This window comes from Canis lupus, chromosome 38, assembly GCF_048164855.1.
Source record: "Canis lupus baileyi chromosome 38, mCanLup2.hap1, whole genome shotgun sequence".
In the NCBI taxonomy this organism is placed as follows: Eukaryota; Metazoa; Chordata; class Mammalia; order Carnivora; family Canidae; genus Canis; species Canis lupus.
The window spans coordinates 3,012,142-3,033,327 of NC_132875.1; the positions used below are offsets into that span (position 1 = coordinate 3,012,142).

General features: G+C 40.8%; 1 protein-coding gene across 2 annotated transcripts; it reads left to right on the forward strand.

The window, feature by feature from the left end:
• Positions 1 to 12,975: 12,975 nt before the first annotated feature.
• Positions 12,976 to 19,657, forward strand: FCRLA (Fc receptor like A). 2 transcript variants are annotated; one of them, XM_072814543.1, is made up of 7 exons: positions 12,976 to 13,111; positions 16,177 to 16,233; positions 16,477 to 16,629; positions 17,225 to 17,329; positions 17,415 to 17,681; positions 18,146 to 18,430; positions 19,306 to 19,657. In XM_072814543.1, exons 1-7 carry the CDS (start codon positions 12,979 to 12,981, stop codon positions 19,602 to 19,604), a joined length of 1,299 nt encoding a protein of 432 aa, XP_072670644.1. In that variant the 5' UTR covers positions 12,976 to 12,978; the 3' UTR covers positions 19,605 to 19,657. The 2 variants fall into 2 exon arrangements, with proteins under 2 accessions (XP_072670644.1, XP_072670645.1); XM_072814544.1 differs by lacking the exon at positions 17,225 to 17,329.
• The last annotated feature ends 1,529 nt before the right edge of the window (positions 19,658 to 21,186 follow it).

Consider the following 21,186-nt stretch of genomic DNA (forward strand, 5'->3'; position numbering starts at 1 on the left):
GTTGAGTGTCTGCCTTTGGCTCAGGTCATGATCCAGTCCCTCATCGGGCTTCCTGCAGAGAGCCTGCTTCCCCCTCTGCCTGTGTGTCTGCCTCTCTCAATCTTTCAATCAATCAATCAATCAATCAGATCTTTAAAAAAAATCTGCTGCTGCTTGTTCTTGATTTTTCAATATTAGATAATATCCATTTGGGATGCCTGGGTGGCTCAGCGTTTGAGTGTCTGCCTTTGGCTCAGGGTGTGATCCCGGAGTCCTGGGATCGAGTCCCACATTGGGCTCCCTGCATGAAGCCTGCTTCTCCCTCTGCCTATGTCTCTGCCTCTCTCTCTGTGTGTCCCTCATGAATAAATAAAATATAAAAAATAAAAGATAATATCCATTTGATTTTCTACCATAGAATATGAAGACCACTCTTATCCATCATCACTCACTTCCCACTTTTCTTACCCACTGTTCCAATGCAGCTTTATCACGATTTTACAACTGTTTATTACTGAGACACATAGTGTTTTCTGATTACACTTCCTTTCCTGAACAATCTTTTCCTCTCTAGAGATAATAACTGCTTCATTTTTATCTTTGGTTAGTTGCTATGTGCCTATTATTAGCTTTTCCCAAAATTTTCAAAAACATTCTGAAGCAATTTAGTACTATTTCCCACGTGGTCAAATGCTCTGAGAAGTCTTTCAGCTTTTCTTTTTCTTTCTTTCTTCTTTCTCCACCCCCCCACCGCCCCCCATCAGCATAAGTCTCTTCTGGAATCCTCTGTTTTTCGGGCACCAATTTGGATTGTTTGATCTCTAGGCCTCCCTGCATTGCTGTTTTCCTGGGACTTCCCTGAATCTGTCTTTTGTATTAAACCTCCTTTTTCCTGAATCTTACATCTTCCTATTTCTTGGTTTATTTCCTTGCTTGGCTGAAGCACCTTTACCAGGGCATCCTGAAGAGGGGTGCTTGGGTGGTAAACCAGATGCCACTGATGCCTCATCTCATACCTACTCAACTCACCTGATTCCACTTGCACTTGCCAGCTGGTTCAATTTCCTTTGAGATTTTAACTATTGCGGTGGGAAAAATTAGTTTTCTGGAAATACCCATTCCTGTTAGGTACGAGAGAGGCCCTAAGTGTCTAATTTCTCCTCATACAGACTTTCCAGCTATCCTTTTATTTTCAAAGTCATTCCTGATCTGTATCTTCTGTTGTACCTAATTTCGCCCATTCCTGAACCTTTCTTGGGATCTTTCATGAAAAGTATCATCCTTCTTATCAGCATTTTCCTCTTTAGGGAAATAAACTCAACTTCCTGTAACTCAATTTTCTACAACAAGAGGACCAAGATTTATGGTTATCACATGACTTCATAGATATTAAACAAAATATTGTTGTTTAATGGTTGAATGCTAGAGACGTTGTGATACCTCTGTTTATCTTAATCAGACTTGTCAAAGGCCTATTTTATTTACTGGGCTTTTCACAGAATTAACTTTTGATGTTTTGTTTGTGTTCTGTCTTATACATTGTAATCTTTTCTATTTGCAATAACTTTTAGTCATAAATAATATCCCCTTTCTTAATTCTTTTTTTTTTTTTAATGATAGTCACAGAGAGAGAGAGAGGCAGAGACACAGGCAGAGGGAGAAGCAGGCCCCATGCACCGGGAGCCCGATGTGGGACTCGATCCCGGGTCTCCAGGATGGCGACCTGGGCCAAAGGCAGGCGCCAAACCGCTGCGCCACCCAGGGATCCCCCCTTTCTTAATTCTAATACTTTTATATTTTTTAAATACCAAGGAGTATGTATATATTTAAAATTATCTAAGATATTTACCTCCCTAGTGCAGTCTCTATGTTTACTCCTGTGTCCACTAGAATTAAATCCTCCTTATTTCTCTTATTTTTGTAAAAGCACAATTTCATCAATGTTTAAACAATATAGTAAATGTCAACAAGATTATTTAAGACTTCTCATCAAACACCTTGTAACATATATTTCTATAACTACTCTTAGTCAAATAAGTTAAACCCATCAATTTATGATTTCTACATATCCAATGAAAGTCTCTGTCTTTTAATAGATCATGCTTTTGGTATCATGCCTAAGAACGCTTAGCACTAGATTCCAAAAAAAATTCTCGTGTATTTTTCTAAAAGTTTTGGGGTTTCACATTTTGGGTTTAAGTCCATAATCCATTTTGAAGATTTTTTTGTTTGTTTTTGTATTTTTATGAGATGTGAGTTTGGGTTGGGTGTTTTGTTCTTCGCCTTTGGAAAACTAATTACTTCGGTAACTTTTGATGAAAAGACTGCTTTTACTAAATTTGAGTTACTTTTTCTCCTTTCTCAAAAATCAGTTGAGTATATTTGTGTGGGTCTAATTCTTGTTCTCTATTTCATACCATTAGTCTATTTGTCTATCCCTGTACCAATACCACAGTCTTGGTTACTGCACCTATACAGTAAGTTTTGAAATCAAGTAGATTGATTTCTCCCACTTTATTCTCCTTTTCTAAAAATTATCTTAGTTCCCTTGTCTTTCTGCATACATTGTATAATAATTTTGGCTATATCTACAAAAAAATTCTTGCTAGGGTTTGGACAAGAATCGTATTAAACCTCTATGTCAGTTTGAGGAGATATGACTTCTTTGCTATGTTGAGTTTTTAAATCTGTGAACATGGCATATCTCTACATTTATTTATATTTTTAAAATTTCTTTAATCAGTGTTATGTAGTTTTCATTATATCAATCCTATACATGTTTCATTAGAGTTATGTGATTTCTTTTTAGTGATTTTAAATGGTATTGCATTTTAAATTTTAGTCAATGTGCTTATTGCCAAATATATAGAAATATAATTGAAATTCGTTTTGTTTACCTTGTATTTTGCCGACTTACTGGATACTTACTTAGTTTTGGTTTTTTGGAGATTCTTGAGATTTTCTACATATGTGATAACATTGTGTACAATTAGGGATATTTTTGTCTCTTTCTCCCCAGTTTGAAAGCTTTCTCTTTTCTTACTCTATTGAACTAGCTAGAACTTTCCACATTATGTTGAATAAGGGTGGTGAGAGCAATCATCTTTGCCTGGTTTCTTATCTCAGGGGGAGAGCATGCAATCTCTCACTAGTAAGTATGATGTTGGCTGTAGGTTTTTTGTAGATGCTTTTTATCAAGTTGAGGAAGTTCCTTTCTCAACTGCTTGCCTTTTTTAGAGTATTTCATGAATGGGTGTCGATTTTATCAAGTGCTTTTTTGCACTGATTACCATTATCATGTGACTTTCCTTCTTTAGCCTGATAATACAGTGGATAGATATTGAACCATCCTTGCATCCAGAATAAACCCTCCTTGATTATAGTATATAATTCCTTTTTTTTTAAAGATTTTATTTATTCATTCATGAGAGACACAGAGAGAGAGAGAGAGAGAGAGAAAGAGAGGCAGAGGCACAGGCAGAGAGAGAAGCAGGCTCCATGCATGGAGCCCTATGTAGGACTCAATCCCAGGTCTCCAGGATCACGTCCTGGGTTAAAGGCAGGTGCTCAACTGCTGAGCCCCCCAGGCATCCCTATATGTTAATAAATTCTATTTGCTAATATTTTGTTAAGGATTGTTGTATTTATATTTATGAGAGATACAAATCTGTGATATGTGTGTGTATGTGTGTCTTTGTGTATGTGTTAAGCCTGTACTTGTTTTGGCCCAGATATGGTCTATCTCTGAATATGTTTCATGGGCACTTAAAAATAACATGTATTCTTTTTTTAAAGATTTATTTATTCATGAGAGACACGGAGACATAGACAGAGGGAGAAGCAGGCTCCACACAGGGAGCTGGTTGTGGGACTCAATTCTAGGACTCCAAGATCACACCTGGAGTCAAAGGCAGACGCTCAACCGTGGAGCCACCCAGACTTCCCGAAAATAACATGTATTCTTTGTTTGACTTTGCTATCAGGATAATACTAACTTCCTAAAATGAATTGGGATGTGTTCCCTTTTCTTCTATATTCTGAAAAGTTGTGTAGAATTGAGATTAAATAAACTTTTGGCAGAATTATCCAGGAAAACTATTTGGGCATTGAGATTTTTTTTTTTTGGCATTGAGATATCTTTTTTTTTTAATAATTTTTTTTTAAAAGAGAGACAGAGACACAGGCAGAGGGAGAAGCAGGCTCCATGCACCAGGAGCCCGACATGGGATTTGATCCCGGGTCTCCAGGATCGCGCCCCGGGCCAAAGGCAGGCGCCAAACCGCTGCACCACCCAGGGATCCCGGTATTGAGATTTTTTTTGGGGGAGTTTTAAAATTATGAATTCAATTTCCTTTATAATTATAGGATTATTTGGGGTACTTGGATGGCTTAGTCGGTTAAGCATCTGCCTTAGCTCAGGTCATGATCTCAAGGTCCTGGGATCAAGCCCCATGTCAGGTTCTCTGCTCTTCAGGGAGTTTGCTTCTCCTCCCTCTGTGTGCTCTCTCTCTCATTCTCTCTCACTCTCTATAAAGCAAGTAAGTAAAATCATTTTTAAAAACTATAGGGTTAAAAAAAACTATAGGGTTATTCAATTATCTAATTTTGGGTGAATTGCGGTAAATTAGGCTTTTTAAAGAATTGGCTCATTTGATCTAAGTAGTAAAAAATTTTTATTGGGTATAATGGCCTTTTTTTTTTTTTTTTAAAGTCTTTTTTTTTTAAGATTTTATTTTTTTAAATTTTTTTTATTTGTTTATGATAGTCACAGAGAGAGAGAGAGAGGCAGAGACACAGGCAGAGGGAGAAGCAGGCTCCATGCACCGGGAGCCCGACGTGGGATTCGATCCCGGGACTCCAAGATCGCGCCCTGGGCCAAAGGCAGGCGCCAAACCGCTGCGCCACCCAGGGATCCCTATAATGGCCTTTTTAAATATAAAATTTATTTATTTATTCATGAAAGACACACAGAGAGAGGCAGAGACACAGGCAGAGGGAGAAGCAGGCTCCATGCGGGGAGCCTGATGTGGGACTCAATCCCGGGACCCCAGGATCATACCCTGGGCTGAAGGCGGTGCCAAACCGCTGAGCCACCCAGGCGTCTTTCTTAAAATTATTTGTAGTATATCCTTACTTATATTCTTTTTGATATCTGCAGTTTCTGTAGTAGTATCCTCTATTTTGTCCAGATATTGGTGATTTATATCTTCTTCCTCTCTTTTTTGTCGATCTTGCTATAGGTTTGTCAGTTTTATTAATCTTTCCGGGAAAGATTAATTTTCTCTTTTTTTAAACTTCATTGATTTTTCTGTTGTTTTTCCATCTTCAATTTTATTGTTTTTCTGCTCTTATCTTTATTATTTCCTTCTTTCTTCTTGTTCGGATTTACTTTGCTCTTCTTTCTCTAGGGAGCTTAGATCACTGGTTTAAGATTTTTCTCTTTTCTAATGTATTCAGTTAATGCTATACATTTCTCTCTCAACACTACTTTAACTATGTCCTACAAATTTTGATATGTTGTATCTTCATTTTCACTCAGTCCAGTGTATTTTTAAAAAATTTCCCCTGACTCATGGATTATTTGGAAATATGTTGCTTTTAGTTTCCAATTATTTAGAGATTTTTCTGTTCTCTTTCCCTTATTGATTTCTAGTTTGATTCCATTGTGGCTGGAAAACACATTCGGTATGATTTTAATTTTTGAAACATTGTTGAGTTCTTTTGGCCCAAGATATGGTCTATTTTAGTATATATCCTGTGGACACTTAAAAAAGAATGTATGTTCTCCTCTTATTGGGTAGGGTGTTCTATAAATATTGATTAGATCTTGTTGGTTGATGGTGTTGTAGGTTCTATATCCTTGTTGATTTTCCATCTAGTTGTTTCAACAATTATTGAGAGGAGTGTTGAAGCCTCCAACTATAATTGTGATTCTGTCAACTTTTCTATTCAATCATTTTTGCTTCACATGTTTTGCAGCTCTATTGTTTGGTATATATGCATAGGAGACATCTTTTGGTGGATTGATCATTTTATTATTGTGTAATGTCCATATAATGGTCTGTGATAATTTTCTCCACTCTTAAGTCTACTGTTGATTTTTCTAATATTTTTGTTTTTGTTTTTTAAGTTTGCATGTTTGTTTTAGTAATCTCTATACCCAACATGGGGCTCAAACTCATGACCCTGAGAGGAAGAGTCTGACTGAGCCAGCCACGTGCCCATTTTCTAAGGCTTTTGTGAGTGGTGGTGGCTGTTAGTGTTTTCTTTTGATGTTGCTGACGTAGAACATTTATTGTCTAAATGTTTTCAATCATGCTAAACTGTCCCTTTTCCAGTCCTTCGGCTGAAGAGAGCAGGCTTTTGCTGGGGACTTCTTTTTTTCTGTGCCACTGCATTTCTGGGTTGCTAGCTTTTTCAGCTCCAAGTCTGGGATATATAAAGCAAAAAGAAAACTCAGAGAATTTACCATCACTTGTTCCTTGTTCTAAGATCCCTAGCTGATTTACCTTCTTCTTTACATTTTTAAGGGTTTTATTTTTATATGTAATGTCCAGAATTTTTAGTTGTATTTGGTAGGAGAAATAAGGAAGAATATCTTTCCTCCACATTCCCTACTCCAGACATCTAGAGTTTTAGATATATTTTTTAGAGTCTTATTATTTTGTAAAAGATTTTATTTATGAGAGACACATAGAGAGAAGCAGAGACATAGGCAGAGGGAGAAGCAGTCTCCCTGTGGGGAGCCCGAATTGGGAGTTGATTCCAGGACCCGGGAGAACAGCCTGAGCGGAAGGCAGACACTCAACCACTGAACCACCCAGGTGCCCCTAGAGCTTTATGTTTTTGTTTGTTTGTTTGTGAGGGTTTGTCTTGTTTTGTTTTTAAGTAGGTTTCATGCCCACCATACAGGGCCCGAACTCACTATCTGAGCTGAAATCAAGAATTGGACACCCAACTGACTGAGCCACCCAAATGCCCCTAGAGCTTTATGTTTTTAATATACATATTTAAACTTACATTTTCTACCAGTACATAAAATTAATCATAGTCTATGTTTTCCCCCTGAGGTTGTTGGGTGAGGGGAACACCTAAAAAAAAAACCAAAAACAAAACCCAAAAAACCAAAATATCAATAGGAAAAGTGTCTAGGTAGAAGAATTACAGGTGATTTTTATTTCTTTATTTGCTATTTCTGTATTGTTGCAAAAAACATTTGGAAGCTTTATGTTCTATGTGCCTTATGTTGTTATATTAAGTCAAATCTTATTCGTTTCTGCCAGTAAAAATAGTTTTATAGGCCCTCTTTTTGCATACAGTGATAACTAATAAAATTGTAGGCTCTAAACTTAAAAATGGTTACAGTTATAACCAGTAAACTGCAGGCTCTTTGTAACTAATAAAATGAGTCTTGAAAGAGATGAAAGACGTGTCCCTTCTCTTCTGAATCAACAGAGGGAGCATTATCCTTCTGCATCATAAAGCTGGCCCAAAGAATCCAATTTGATAGGGTGTTAAAGACTTTTATGAGAGTATCAATCTTGTTTTCTTGAGCAAAACAGAGACTTGTGTGACTATTCATAATTATTTACCAACTTGTTATATTAATCTGTTTTTGGAAGTAAAACTTGACTAAACGGGCCTTGTAGAAGAATTTCTTTTAAAATTGCCATGTTGGGGTGCCTGAGTTGGCTCTGTTGGTCTCTTCTGCCTTCAGTTCAGGTCATGATCCGTGGGTCTTCAGATGGAGCCCCCCACGTCGGACTCCCTGCTCAGGGGGGAGTCTGCTTCTATCTCTGCTTCTCCCTGCCTCCCCGCTTGTGCTCTTTCTCTCTTGCACTCTTTCAAATAAATAAAAATCTTTTTAAAAAATTGCCATGTTCAATGAGGATCACCTTCAAAAAGAAATCCATACTTCTGTTTGCTTATCTTATTTTAGAATTTGTTGTCTGGGCAATACTGGTGTAATGGACATCTCTGTAGTCCTGCACAGAATGAATACTTGTAAAATTACTCTGTCAAATAAGCAGTTACTAACACTTTCACGTTTTCATTCATGTATGTTGGGGCAGGGGGAAGCTTGTGGTTCTGCTAGGTAGTCTACTTCAACAAAGAAACTGAGAGACGCATTTCACTTAATTAACAAATTACATGAAGCAATACACTGAGCAGCCGAGAGCTGAAGGTTGTGCTCTGTGCTGACAGGCCCATATAAAGCAGCAAAGAGAAGGGAGATAGAGGGTCATCGTGGGTCCCAGCAGGAGAATGTCTGTCTTTGTGATGTATCTCTTGCCAGCCCAGAATTACTCTGCTTTGCTGGATGAATCTGCAGACCCACCACAGAATTACTCTGCTTTGCTGGATGAATCTGCAGACCCACCACAAAAATTTTTTTTAATTGTCTGTGGCCCAAGAGCCTCAACTAGAATTAATTTCTCAAGGAGAAAAAGCTCAGGGCACTATCCTCTGCGGAATAGCCTTAACTCTTTAATTTGCTGCCAGCAGTCAAGTTAAAGGAAAGGCTCGGGGCACTATCTTCCAGGAAAATGTTCATTTTCCTTATGAAAACAAGAGCCGCCTGGCAGCTGAGCGAGTTTCTCATACTTCTAGCGTCTTGGGGGTGTATGCTTTCTGAATATATGTTCTAAACTCTGTGCATGAAAAGCCTGCATCTAAGTCATGTCAATTCATATTTGGCTTGTCTGGACACTTCCAGCTTCTACTGGAGCAATCTGAAACTAGATCTGAGTGTACTCTTTCTTTTTCCTCTCCTGTGTCTCTCTCTTCTTCTCTTCCTGCTTTTTTCCCTCCTTCCTCCCCTTTCCCCCACACTTCTTTCTCTCTCTCCTTTTCTCCCTCCCTCCCTTTATTCCTTTTGTCTTTTTTTTTTGGAAGAAATGAACAAGCAACTAAAAGTCTCCTACACTGTTAGTGGGCATGCAAAATGGTTCAATGACTTTGAAAAGACAGTGTGACAATTTCTTAAGTAGTTAAACATAATAGATTTAAAACTATAAAACTCTTTTTAAAAATAGGGCAAAAGTTTCATGGATTGAATTTAGCATTGGTTTCTTGGATATGTTACTAAAGGTACAGGCAAAGAAAAATAGAAAAATGGGACTTTATAAACATTTAATATTGTGTGCATCAAAAGACAATATCAACATAGTGAAAAGAAGACCCACGAAATGACTGAGAACACTTGCTAATCATAAATCTGGTAAGGGATTCAGGTCCAGAACACATAGAGAACTCCTAAAACTCAATGACAAAAAAAAAAATCAAATTTTAAAATGGGCAAATAATTTGAATAGACATTTTTCTAAAGGAGACAAACAAATGACCAATAAACACATAAAAAGATATTCAACATCACTAATCATTAGGGAAATGCAAATCAGAACTATAATGAGATACTATCTTATACCCATTAGGACAGCTACTAGTAGAAAAATCTAGAAAATGACAAATATTGTTGAGGATGTGGAGCAATTAGAACCCTTGTACACTGCTGGTCAGAATGTAAAATAGTACAACTGCTGCAGAAAATGTATGGTGCTTCCTCAGAAAACTAAAAATAGCACTATATGTTCCAGAAGTTCCACTTGAGGGTATATACCCAAAAGAATTGAAAGCAAGGTCTCAAAGAGATATTTGCACACCCATGTACTTAGCAGCATTATTCACAGTAGCTCAATTGTAGAAGCAACCTAGTTGTCCATCAATAGATAAGGAAAATGTGGTATATACATACAGCGGAATATTTATTATTCAACTTTATTATTTTTAAAATATTTTACTTATTTATTCATGAGAGACACAGAAAGAGAGAGAGGCAGAGATACAGGGAGAGAGAGAAGCAGGCTCCCTGCGGGGAGCTCCATGCAGGAATAGATCCCAGGACCCCGGGATCACGCCCTAAGCCAAAGGCAGATGCTCAACCACTGAGCCACCCAGGCATCCTATTATTCAACTTTAGAAAGGAAGGACATTCTGACATAAGCTTCAACATGGATGCATCTTAAAGACAGTGAACTAAGTGAACGAAGCTAGTCCCAAGGAAAAAATACTTTATGCTTCTACTTATCTGAGGTACCGAGGATAGTCAAAATTATAGAGATAGAAGGTAGAATGGTGGTTGCCTTTCTACTGGAGAAAATTAAGAGTTCTTGTTTAATGGGGACAGAGTTTCAGTTTCATAAGATGAAAGAGTTTATGCAGATGGATGGTGGTGATGGTGGCACAATATTATGAATGTACACTTAAAATGGTTAAGATGGTTGACTTTATATTACATGTTTTTATGATAATAAAAATTATGGAAATACACATATAGTACACATTTACATAAAAAATAAAAATAAAAAAGTTAAATATACACCTACACCTCTAGGTGTAGGAGCCGGCCAATCTACTCTGAGTTGCTCAATAAAATGAGCAACTAATAAAATAAAAATGAGAGCTAATAAGTCCTGGGGATGTAACTACAGCATGGAGGCTCTAGTTGATAATGCTGGATTGTATATTTGAAAGTTGCTAAGAGAGTAGATCTTAAAAATTCTCATCACAAGAAAAAAAAAAAGTGTAACTATGTGTGGTGATAGAAGTTAATTAGACCTGTGGTGGTCATTCTGTGGTAGATACAAGTATTGAATAATTATGTTGTACATCTGAAACTAATATATGATATAATATGTATTATACATGTAAAAAATACAAAATTATTACAACTATAAAATAAAGGGGGCAATAAAAAGAAGATCAAGGGTATGGATGATTATCATGGGGAAGGAAGAGAATGTAATCAGAAGGAACCCACACCATACTTCCAGGATAATGGTATTATTCTATTTCTTCAACTGGGTGGGAGGGCACAAAATTGCATATTGCACCATTCTTCTTTTTTTTTAAAGATTTTATTTATTTATTCATGAGAGACACACAGAGAGAGGCAGAGACATAGGCAGAGGGAGAACAGGCTTCCTGTGGGGAGCCCGATGCGGGACTCGATCCCAGGACCCTGGGATCACGACCTGAGCCGAAGGCAGACGCCCAACCACTGAGCTACCCAGGTGTCCCACACCATTATTCTTTAAACCTTCACATCTTTTGTATATATCTTTATTAACTCAATCAAAAACAAAGAAAAAATGAGCATCAGCCCACTAGTGACAAGCCAGGTATAGCTGAGAATGGCAACAGCCCAACTGGTGTTGGGATGGAATGAGGCAGGGACTTGCCCCAACTCTCCATGAGAATTCTGGGATGATCCTGATGGCAGAGCCAACTCCATGAACTGGATTTCAGTCTTCATAAGCACATACTAAGCAAACAGCATTGTCTTGTTCTTCTACTCTAAATAGTTCGTTGATCAGGCTTCAAGTGAATAAAATCTCCCAGAGGCCTTAGTAGGAATTTAGATGTGAAGATGATGATAGTTTCACCCCACCCTACACGTTCAGAGGCCTTCTTGCCTCTGAGATCTTGTGAGTTGATGCAGATGGTACAGAGGGTCTCTAATCAGGTATGACAGTGTGGTAAGGGCAGTTAAAGGGAAGGGGTGCATAAGAAGGGAAAGATTTTTGTGGTTGGCTTAGCAGACCCTTAAAGACCTATTCAACCCTGAGACTCTGTTCTAGGGAGTGTTAGGAGTGGAGGCCCATGTAAACACATTTTCTTGATTTTTATCAAGTCCGGCCAAGAATTTTCTTCCTCTTCTGAGGCTGCTGGGTTGGTCTTTCACATTGCATCAGCTGCAAGACTTACTGCCTCACTGACTCTCCCCACACCCATATTCAACCCCCACTGGATTCCCTGGGGCCACCTGCACAAAAATATATGTCTCTCAGATAATGGAAAATTTATTCTAAAAGCTTATTTTAGATTGAGAAATATCCGTTCTTTCATGCCCGTGTTGCTAATATGTCTGCTCTGACCTGTGGTTTTTGCACAGCTGAAGGGTCATGCTGGCCCTCCCTCTGCCTTCAAGAGGGACTGCTTTCTCCCATTTCTCATAATCTGTTTCATCTCGTGGTGGGTGTTATAATAGGGAGGGGTAGGGAGTGTGGTCCCTGTGACAGAGGCATGAGCCCTGCCACTAAGGAGGCCTTGATCAAACAGCAAACATTCAGAGGCAAGGACAATGGTCCCCATGAAGCTACCTGGAGCTGAAGAGAGATGCTATAGCCTCCATTATGCCCTTATTCCTGAGTCTCCTTAGGTTTCTCTAGCTATCAGATGCTGTCTCTAATTTCCTCAGGATCAGTGGCTCAAGCTTTGGCCCTGAGCCTGAGCCCTGGATTTATGGCTGAGTCCTCTGGAAGTCAATTTTCTTCTTTCCTCTCCTCTTTCCCAGGGGACTCTCTCTGCCTCATACTCAGATATCCTCTGAGACTGAATAGCCTTAATCTTGCTGCAGAAACAAAGAGCTGAGACATGAGTCTAGAGAAATTTGCGTACAGATTCGTGTGGGCTTTGGGTGGTTGGAGCCGACAAGGGACTAATCTGATTACTAATTTAATTATTTATGTTTATGCCATTACCAACCTGCTTCCCTCTCTGACAGTATGGTCACTAGAAACATGGAAGCCTTGGAGCAGGATAAGGCAGGACATGTGAATTCTCATCACTGCTCTTCCAGTGAATTTCTGTGTTGCCCTCAAGCAATTCCTGCCTCTTGTCCCCAGCAGCTTTACCAGTGAAATGAAAGGTACATTAAGATGTAAAGGTAGTTGCACTAACCTTTCCCAGAGTGTCATGAAGGCCAGAAGCTGTATCAGACAATTATGTGCTTTGGAAGGTCTCTGAGCATTATGGGGGAGATCTTGAACAATTGAGAGTATTCCTGTATTACTTACAACCCTAAGGATGTAGATGATGCTGGGGCCAATCTAGTCAAATATGAATGATGAAAGCCAATCACAAAGTTGAAAATAGGCTCCAGATGCAAGGAGATGAGACAGTTAGATTTACTTCCTCTTTTCTAATTTGAGAGGTTTCATGTTGAAGAAAATCAGTGTGTTAGAGGCTGCAGGAGACCTAAACACAGTCACCATGAGGCTGGGTTGTGTCCTCACAGCTGGGGTCCTCTACTTTTCTCCTACTGTGCTCTGGGCAGCCCAGATGCTACTAGGTAAGTGATACATTTGAACATTGGTGTGGGAATGGAGATATGCCTGACTTTGATCAATGGAAAGATACGTGGACTGACTTTGGCCCAAAGAAGCAATGTTCAGGTGGGAAATGAAGGGTAGATATTTGAAAACGTGGTATGCTGGATTGAATGGCTCTTTCTGAATATAAAAATCTTCAAGATTTTCCATTCTCAAAGCCCCCTTGACTATGATGCCCCATTTAGCTACCATCTCAACTCTTTTCCTTCCTTTTCTCAGATTTCTTGAAAGAGTAGTTGGTACCACCTACTTTGTCCACTTCCCCACTTCTCACTCATACCTCAGCGCACCCAGTCTGGCTTCCAACAGAATCAGTTTTGCCCAGGGTGTAATGATCAACTATGCCATTACCCACCCTTTAGTTCTTCTGCTGCTGGATTTTTCTGCTGCATTGGGCAGTGTTGGTCACTTATTCTTTCTTGGCATTCTTTGCTTGCCTGAGTTCTATGCCATTTTCTCCTTGCACTCTATGTTCCCGTCTTTGTCCCTTTGATGGCTTCTGTTATCTTCCCCTTAAAGATTTGTGTTTTCTATGTTGTTATTCCTGCCTCCTTACTCTTCTTTCTTTACCCAATCTCCTTAGTGAGTTCATGTATCTGCATAATTTTTACCTCTACAACTATTACTTAAGAGTTCCAAGTCAAATCTCCAACCTTAATTGTGCTTTTTAGCTTCATAGTTGAAGATCCAACTTTGCACAGGACATATATCTGCAAGTTTCACAGGTATCTCAGCACAAAACTGAATTCATCTGTCCCCTTGGTCCCTACATCTCCTAATTTCATCTTTCACTGTGTCTGATCTCACTTCATGGCATCCACCCAGGCATCCAGGCCAAAAACTTGGAAGAAAACCCAGACTCCTTCCTCTCCCTCCCCTGGATATGATTCATTAGCAAGTTTGGCAAAATGTAACTTCTAGACTGTTCTTAGAGACAGTCCCTTCCTTGAGACAGAACTAATAGTGTATGCTAGGAAAAGCTCTCATCATTGTCGACTTTGGATAGTCCGATAATTTCTTAACTAACCTCCGTGTCTCAGTCTTGTGCCCTTGAAATCGATTCTGCACTCTGCAGCTGGTGCACACAAGGCACACCATAGCCTGGTTTCTACTTAACCTCTGCAGCCTCTGCTTTTACCTTGCAAGCCCTGCAAATTATGTTGTAATAAACCCCACCCTGCTTGTATTTATCCATTCACACACCAGGTTCTTTTTTTTTAATTTTTTAAAATTTTTATTTATTTATGATAGTCACACAGAGAGAGAGAGAGAGAGGCAGAGACATAGGCAGAGGGAGAAGCAGGCTCCATGCACCGGGAGCCCGATGTGGGATTCGATTCCGGGTCTCCAGGATCGCGCCCTGGGCCAAAGGCAGGCGCCAAACCGCTGTGCCACCCAGGGATCCCCACACACCAGGTTCTTACCTATCTCTAAGCTTCACTCATACCGCTACCTCTGCTTGAAATGAGCTTTCTCCATGGGCCCCATTTCCTCCTACTCACAAACTTTTAGGCATCCCTAAAGATTCCATATAGGTGACATCTTCACCAGGGAAGCTTCTTTGAAAGATTCCCTTTCTTTCTGCCCCAATGGTTGCCTGTCATACATCTTTGTTATTATTTTACTCCTCATGCTGAAATAATCTCCTCATATGGGTGTGCCATCCACTAAACTGAGTTATTTGTAGACAGGGACAATGCTTGTTTTTGTTTTTGTTTTTTAACCTTGTCATATTTATGTTTAATTCTTTAGCATCTGCATTATCCTTGTGCAAAAATGTTGTTGAATCATTTTACTGAACTCATAGAGACAGGACTTGGTGACTGTGTGAAGATACAGCACTGGTATTATGGCAAGAACTCCTTTTCTATTAACTAGCTGTATGTCACCTGGAAAATTCACTTTTTATATCTCTAATTCCATTTTCTTATTCATAAAATGAGACTAACACCTACCATGTAATTGAGTGAAAGTGCCTGGCAACTCACAAGCTCATTTTCAAAAAGGAGTGGAAGCTGAGTCCAGTTGAATAATAGCAGAGGAACTGAAAAAGGTAGCAGCAGTAGTGGTGAAGGGAGCTGAGGGAGGATCTAAAGAAAACACCTGGTACTGATATAATGAGAATTAGGAAGTGGAAAGAGGCCTTGCTTGGGGAAGTTACAGAGTTTTGGGCCTTTGGGAATGGAAAGGAACAAAGGCAAGTGGGTCGGGAAAGAATGGAGTGAAGAATTGAGGATATGTGAATGGCCATGGGGCCAAAAGAAGGGGAGAGGGATTGAGGGACAAGAAGCAGTCATGAAGATGGGAAAAATGGGAATTATCTTGCCTGGGTCAACGATGGAGCTAAGTGATAGGTTGAGGAGATACATTGAAAAATCCTTAACTCTAAGTTTTAACCTGGAAGCAAAGAAAGAATTGTTCCATAGTTACCATTACAGACTGGGAGCAGAGGTTTGGAGTAGAGAAAAGGACATAGGAAGGGCTCTATTGTTGCCATGGAAAATTCAAGGGACAGAGGACGTCAAGGTAGAGAAGGCTGAAAAAATGAAGACTGGAAAGAAGGAGAAAGGAAGGAGGAGACACTGCTAGGTACTGAAAGCTAATTGGTAGATAATATATTCATGGATGAAGAACAAAGGGAATTTTGAGAAAATGAAAATGTGGAAGAAACCTTCCAAGGAAGATCTGAGACCTGCAGTTGATCAAGTCTATAAACAGTGAAGTAAAAAGAACACTGATTTTGGATTCAGACATAATTTCTTTTCTTGCTCTGTTCCCTACTTTTTTTTTTCAAATTTTGGGTAAGTTAATGAACTATTCTAAGCCTGTTTCTCTAAGACTTATAAAATTGGGGGTGAAATTACATACCTAGAAGTCTTGTCAAGATTAGGTAAAATAATGCATAAAAGTGTCCAGCAGTGTGTGGTACGTGTTAAACACCCAGTGGAAAAAAAAAATAAACACCCAGTGAGTGTTAAAATCTGATCATCTCCCTTCCCCTTTTATCCTACGCCTGCCTGCTCAGGGGTCATCATTGCCTTAGGCCTCTGGTTTCCTGCACCAGCAGCTGGATGTCATGCTGGTGAGTTCACATTCTGCCATTGTCTCCCCACCCTCTTCCCCAAACCACGGTCCATTCCCTGAGAGCACCTGAAAGCCAGCGGATCAAGTTACAAGTCAATAGACCCATGTGGGTTTTGGAGTCTCCCCTTCTCACTCTACAAAGGATGATTCTCCTGGAGATTCCCTGGTGGAGGGCAATTTTCTGTCTTCTTCCTTCAAGTCACAGCTTTGTTTTCTGCTTCTCAAACCATGCCCTGCTCAGCCGCCCCTTTTGAGACGCTGCAATGTGAAGGACCTGTCAGCACCCAGGACAGCAGCTGCGATACCCAGGAGGACTTGATGGGCCCAAGGGAAGTTGACTTCCAGGTCAAGGGCTACACTTTCAGTAAACCCTTCCATCTGATTGTGTCTTACGGTGAGGTCTCGGGAAGGACTGACTAGCGCAGACCTTCTCTTTTTCCCATTTCCCAAACCTGCTCTTTCAGCCTACTAGCCCAGTCACAAAGTTGCCCCCAGTAAATTGGCTGTGGGATGAGGTACGGTAGCCCTGCCTTATCCATGAAGGATATGTTCCAAAACCCCCAGTGGATGCCTGAAACTGCAGATTGTACCAAAGTCTTAATATACTAAGTTTTCCCTATACACATGTACCTATGATAAAATATAAATTAGGCACAGTAAGAGATCAGTAAGAGATGAACAACAATATCTAATAATACAATAGTTATCACAATATACTGTGGTAAAAGTTATGTGAGTGCTCTCTCCCTCCCTCAAAATACCTTATTGTACTAATATGTAATTATCTGGTGATGATGTGAGATGATAAAATGCTTACCTGATAAAATAAGTGAGGGGACTGACAGAAGCACTGTGAGGCAGTGTTAGGCTACTACTGATCTTCTGATGATATATCAGAAGGGGGATCATTTGCTTCTGGACTGCAGTTGACCATGGAAAGCAAAACTGTGGATAAAGAGGGATTTCTGTACCTTCTTCCCTATATTCAGGGAAGCCTCACAAAAGCCCTACAAAAATTCACTCACTCTTTGGCCCTAGAGAAGTTGTTCCAATTCCCAACCAGGGGCGAGAATTGTGTGGACCCTCAGAGAAAGGTGAGAGGGCAGTCTGTGCGAGTAGCACTGGGGGAACTCCCAAGGGAGGCAGTGGGTCACACTCAACTCTTGCTTTGGGCCACAGACTGGCTGATCCTCCAAGGTCCAGTCAGCCCTATATTTGAAGGAGACCCACTGACTCTACGGTGCCAGGCCTGGCAAGACTGGCCACTGGCCCAAGTGACCTTCTACCGAGATGGCTCAGCAATGGGTCCCCCTGGACCTAATAGGGAATTCTCCATTGCGGTGGTGCAAGAGACTGACAGCGGGCACTATCACTGCAGCGGCATCTTGAGGAGCCCTGGTCCTGGGAGCCCAGAAACAGCATCTTCCGTGGCTATCAAGATCCAAGGTGAGCGCTGGAGGGAGTGTGGTTGTTGGCAGAGGCAGGTGGGGAGACACAGAGAGACCAAGACTGTCTCTCAATAAAGGTGACAAGATCACTGAAGGCTAAGAGACAGGTTGCTGGCAAATGCTTGGGCTTCAGGAGGAGCAGCATCTCCGCATTGCATTCTCAAGTCTTCGACTCCTCTCCAAGTTCCGTGTGCTTCCCACACTTCCATCCCCCAGATCCACGCTTCCCAATGTTCACTGATTGGGTATCTGGACTCTTGTAAGATTTGCCCACCTCTGAGTCTTTCCTAATATTGTCTAGTTAAAGAGAGAGAAGATTTGGAAGTTTCAATGCAGCTTTGCTAAGACTGCTCATTCTTAATGGGAATGGGGGAGGAAAGTGCGACCAGATACTTTGCCTGGCATGGGTCCACCTGAATGTAGGATGGCTGAGCTCTTCTTTCTCACTTATCTCTCCCCCAGAACTGTTTCCAGCCCCACTTCTCAGAGCCACCCCCTCTGCTGAGCCCCGAGAGGGGGACCCGGTGACCTTGAGCTGTCAGACAAAGCTGCCCCTGCAGAGATCAACCACCCGCCTCTTCTTCTCCTTCTACAAGGACAGCAGGACAGTGCGCAGCAGGGGCCTCTCCCCGGAATTCCAGATCCCCACAGCTTCAAAGGCGCACTCTGGGTCTTACTGGTGTGAAGCAGCCACTGAGGACAACCAAGTTTGGAAACAGAGCTCCAAGCTGGAGATCCGGGTGCAGAGTAAGTTAGTGTGGATTTGTCTGGCTTGTGTGAAAAGTGAGGGAAAGGATTGTACCTGTGAGCTGGGATTTGGTATGAACAGGTTAAGTTAGGACACAGAGGAGGAGGGAACAATAAACCAGAGTCCCCGGGGAGGGAAAAGAGCACAGTTATGGAACTTCTCCCTCGGACCACAGTGCACACCTCACCAAACCAAAACCTGAGCCAGCTCCACAGCTGCTGCCCCATAGACCCTATGCTCCCTACATGAATGCTGGACATCTGCAGGAATATAGTATCTAGAATGAAGGTGAGGTAGTCGGGAGTTTATATTCAATTCTCAATTAAAAAGGCTGCACTTGACCTGAAATAATATATCCAGAGGGGGTGGTAACCCTAATGAGGGGGCTTGAGATCATGTCATAAGAAAAATAATAGGAGGTGATTTTGAAGATGAGGTGATACAAGGAGCCAGTGGAGGTGTTCTTGAAACACTGAAGGCTGGAACAAAGATGAGGAATTGCACTAATGTCATATACAGTAAAGAGGTTGACCTAGGACCACTGACCACCTCCACACTGTAGGGAATTAGGTTCTGCCTTTATAGAGGAAGAATTGGCTAATATCTATAGCTCTGTAATGATGAAGCCTCATCACTGAAGATTTTCAAACTGAGGTAGCCAAGCTTCAGATTCAAATTTTGATCTTGAGGGAGTCCTTAAACCTCTGCTGGCATTGGACCCCACAGCCACTTTCAGAAAACAAGAAAGACAGGTTAGGGCCAGAGTTAGGCTTCACCCTTATCTGTACCATGAATATGAGGCTAGGACCATAGTATGAGGCTAGGGCCAGAGTCAGACTTCGGTCTTATATGTTCCTCTTATCCCATAATGCAGGTCCCTCCAGCTCTACTTCGTCCCGCACCTTGAATCCAGCTCCTCAGAAGTCACCTGTTCCAGAATCTACTCCAACAGCATTCCCTGGACCTCAGCCTCCACTGTCCACCCCTTCTAAGAACCCAGGCTTCTCCTCTCCTCTACAGGTGCCAGACCCCCATCTGTATCACCAGATGGGCATTCTTCTCAAGCAAATGCAGGATATGAGAGCTCTCCTTGGTCACCTGGTCATGGAGCTGAGGGACCTATCTGTCCGCCTGAAGCTTGAGACCATAAAGGGTCCTGTTGAATACGAGTAAATAATTCATCTGCAGTATTGCTCAAGTACTCTGAATAAATTCAGCTTTTTCTACTTTTGCTCTTTCTGTCCTATACATACACATAAATAGTCTTACAAATTGCCCAGTATTTTGTTAGAGTAACAGAGATAGGTGAGTATAAATAAATTTGCACAAAGTGATCCTCAGAATTTAGCTATAATTACATATTCTCTCATAACATGACGTAACAATCCTGCTCCCTCTAGACCAGCTGTTGCCTTCTTTTGCCCAGGCCAGAATCTGGCGACTAAAAGAAAATCAATGAGATGCACTTAATGCAGCAGTCTCAACTGGAGGCAATCCCCCACCCCCACCAAAGGGGACATTTGACAATGTCTAAAGACATTTTGGGGAGTGGGGCTACTGGCATCTAGTGAGTAGAAGCCAAGAATGCTGCTAAATATCAGGTAACACACTGGACAGCCCCCACAACAAAGGATTATCTTGTCCAATATGTCAATAGTGCCAAGATTAAGAAACTTCAACCTTGTGGAAGCTAGGTGTTAGGCTCTAGGGTGGACCTTTGTTTCTTCTTCTTGCTGCCTCCTCCAGCATCATTCAGCAAATATTAATTACATGCTGGTATTTCATTGCCTCTACTACATACCAAGGTTTGTTCTATGTTAAGGAGGCTCATAAAATAGTGTCTCTGTCTATAGAGGGTTTAAACTTTGTGATAGAGGAAGAGTAATACCCTTTCCCATAAAATAATAAAAGCGGGATATGTAAAAATTTCCCACAGGATCCGATTAGACTCAGACATATGTGGTCAAGCATAACATTGCCAAAACAGCAATTTTTTATTTTATTATGTCTCTGAAGCATTTTTCTTTAAAAATATACATAAGTCGGGGCAGCCCGGGTGGCTCAGTGGTTTAGCGCTGCCTCCAGCCCAGGGCCTGATCCTGTGGCCCCGGGATCGAGTCCCGCCTCGGGCTCCCTGCATGGAGCCTGCTTCTCTCTCTGCCTCTCTCTGTCTCTCTCATGAATAAATAAATAAAATATTTTAAAAATATATACATAAATCTATTTTGGTACCAGAATAATACTTTTTTCTACATTTGGACTGCATTTCTACATTCACAGCCAATGAAAGCTTGAGAGACTCTACAGTAGACCTTTGGTCAATGAGTTAGCACTCGTTTTAGCTCAGCCAATGAGCATTCTATCATGTTATTCTAACATCCTAAATCACGTGGTATGATATTTTCCACCATATTCTTTCTTTGTGCCATTTATTCTGTGCAATATTGAGTCACAGTAATTTATAAAAAATGCACATGTGATCACTTCAGACATGCCACAAAGAAACAAAGGAATAAAATCATGCTGGATATTAAAATTTGAGTTTTTAAAAAGGATTTTGTTTATTTATTCATGAGAGACACACAGAGAGAGGCAGAGGCACAGGCAGAGGGAGAAGTAGGCTCCATGCAGGGAGCCCAATGCAGAACTCGATCCCAGGACTCCAGGATCATTCCCTGAGCCAAAGGCAGATGCTTAATCGCTGAGCCACCCAGGCGTCCCTAACACTTGAGTTTCTTGATAGTTCCCATCATTC

Bases quoted from the DNA above. Each gene is read 5' to 3' on its own strand.
- FCRLA (XM_072814543.1), top strand. From the start codon at position 12,979: ATGTTGAAGAAAATCAGTGTGTTAGAGGCTGCAGGAGACCTAAACACA. The intron at 13,112-16,176 runs GTAAGTGATACA...CTGCCTGCTCAG, and splicing joins GGCAGCCCAGATGCTACTAG to GGGTCATCATTGCCTTAGGC. The intron at 16,234-16,476 runs GTGAGTTCACAT...TGCCCTGCTCAG, and splicing joins AGCAGCTGGATGTCATGCTG to CCGCCCCTTTTGAGACGCTG.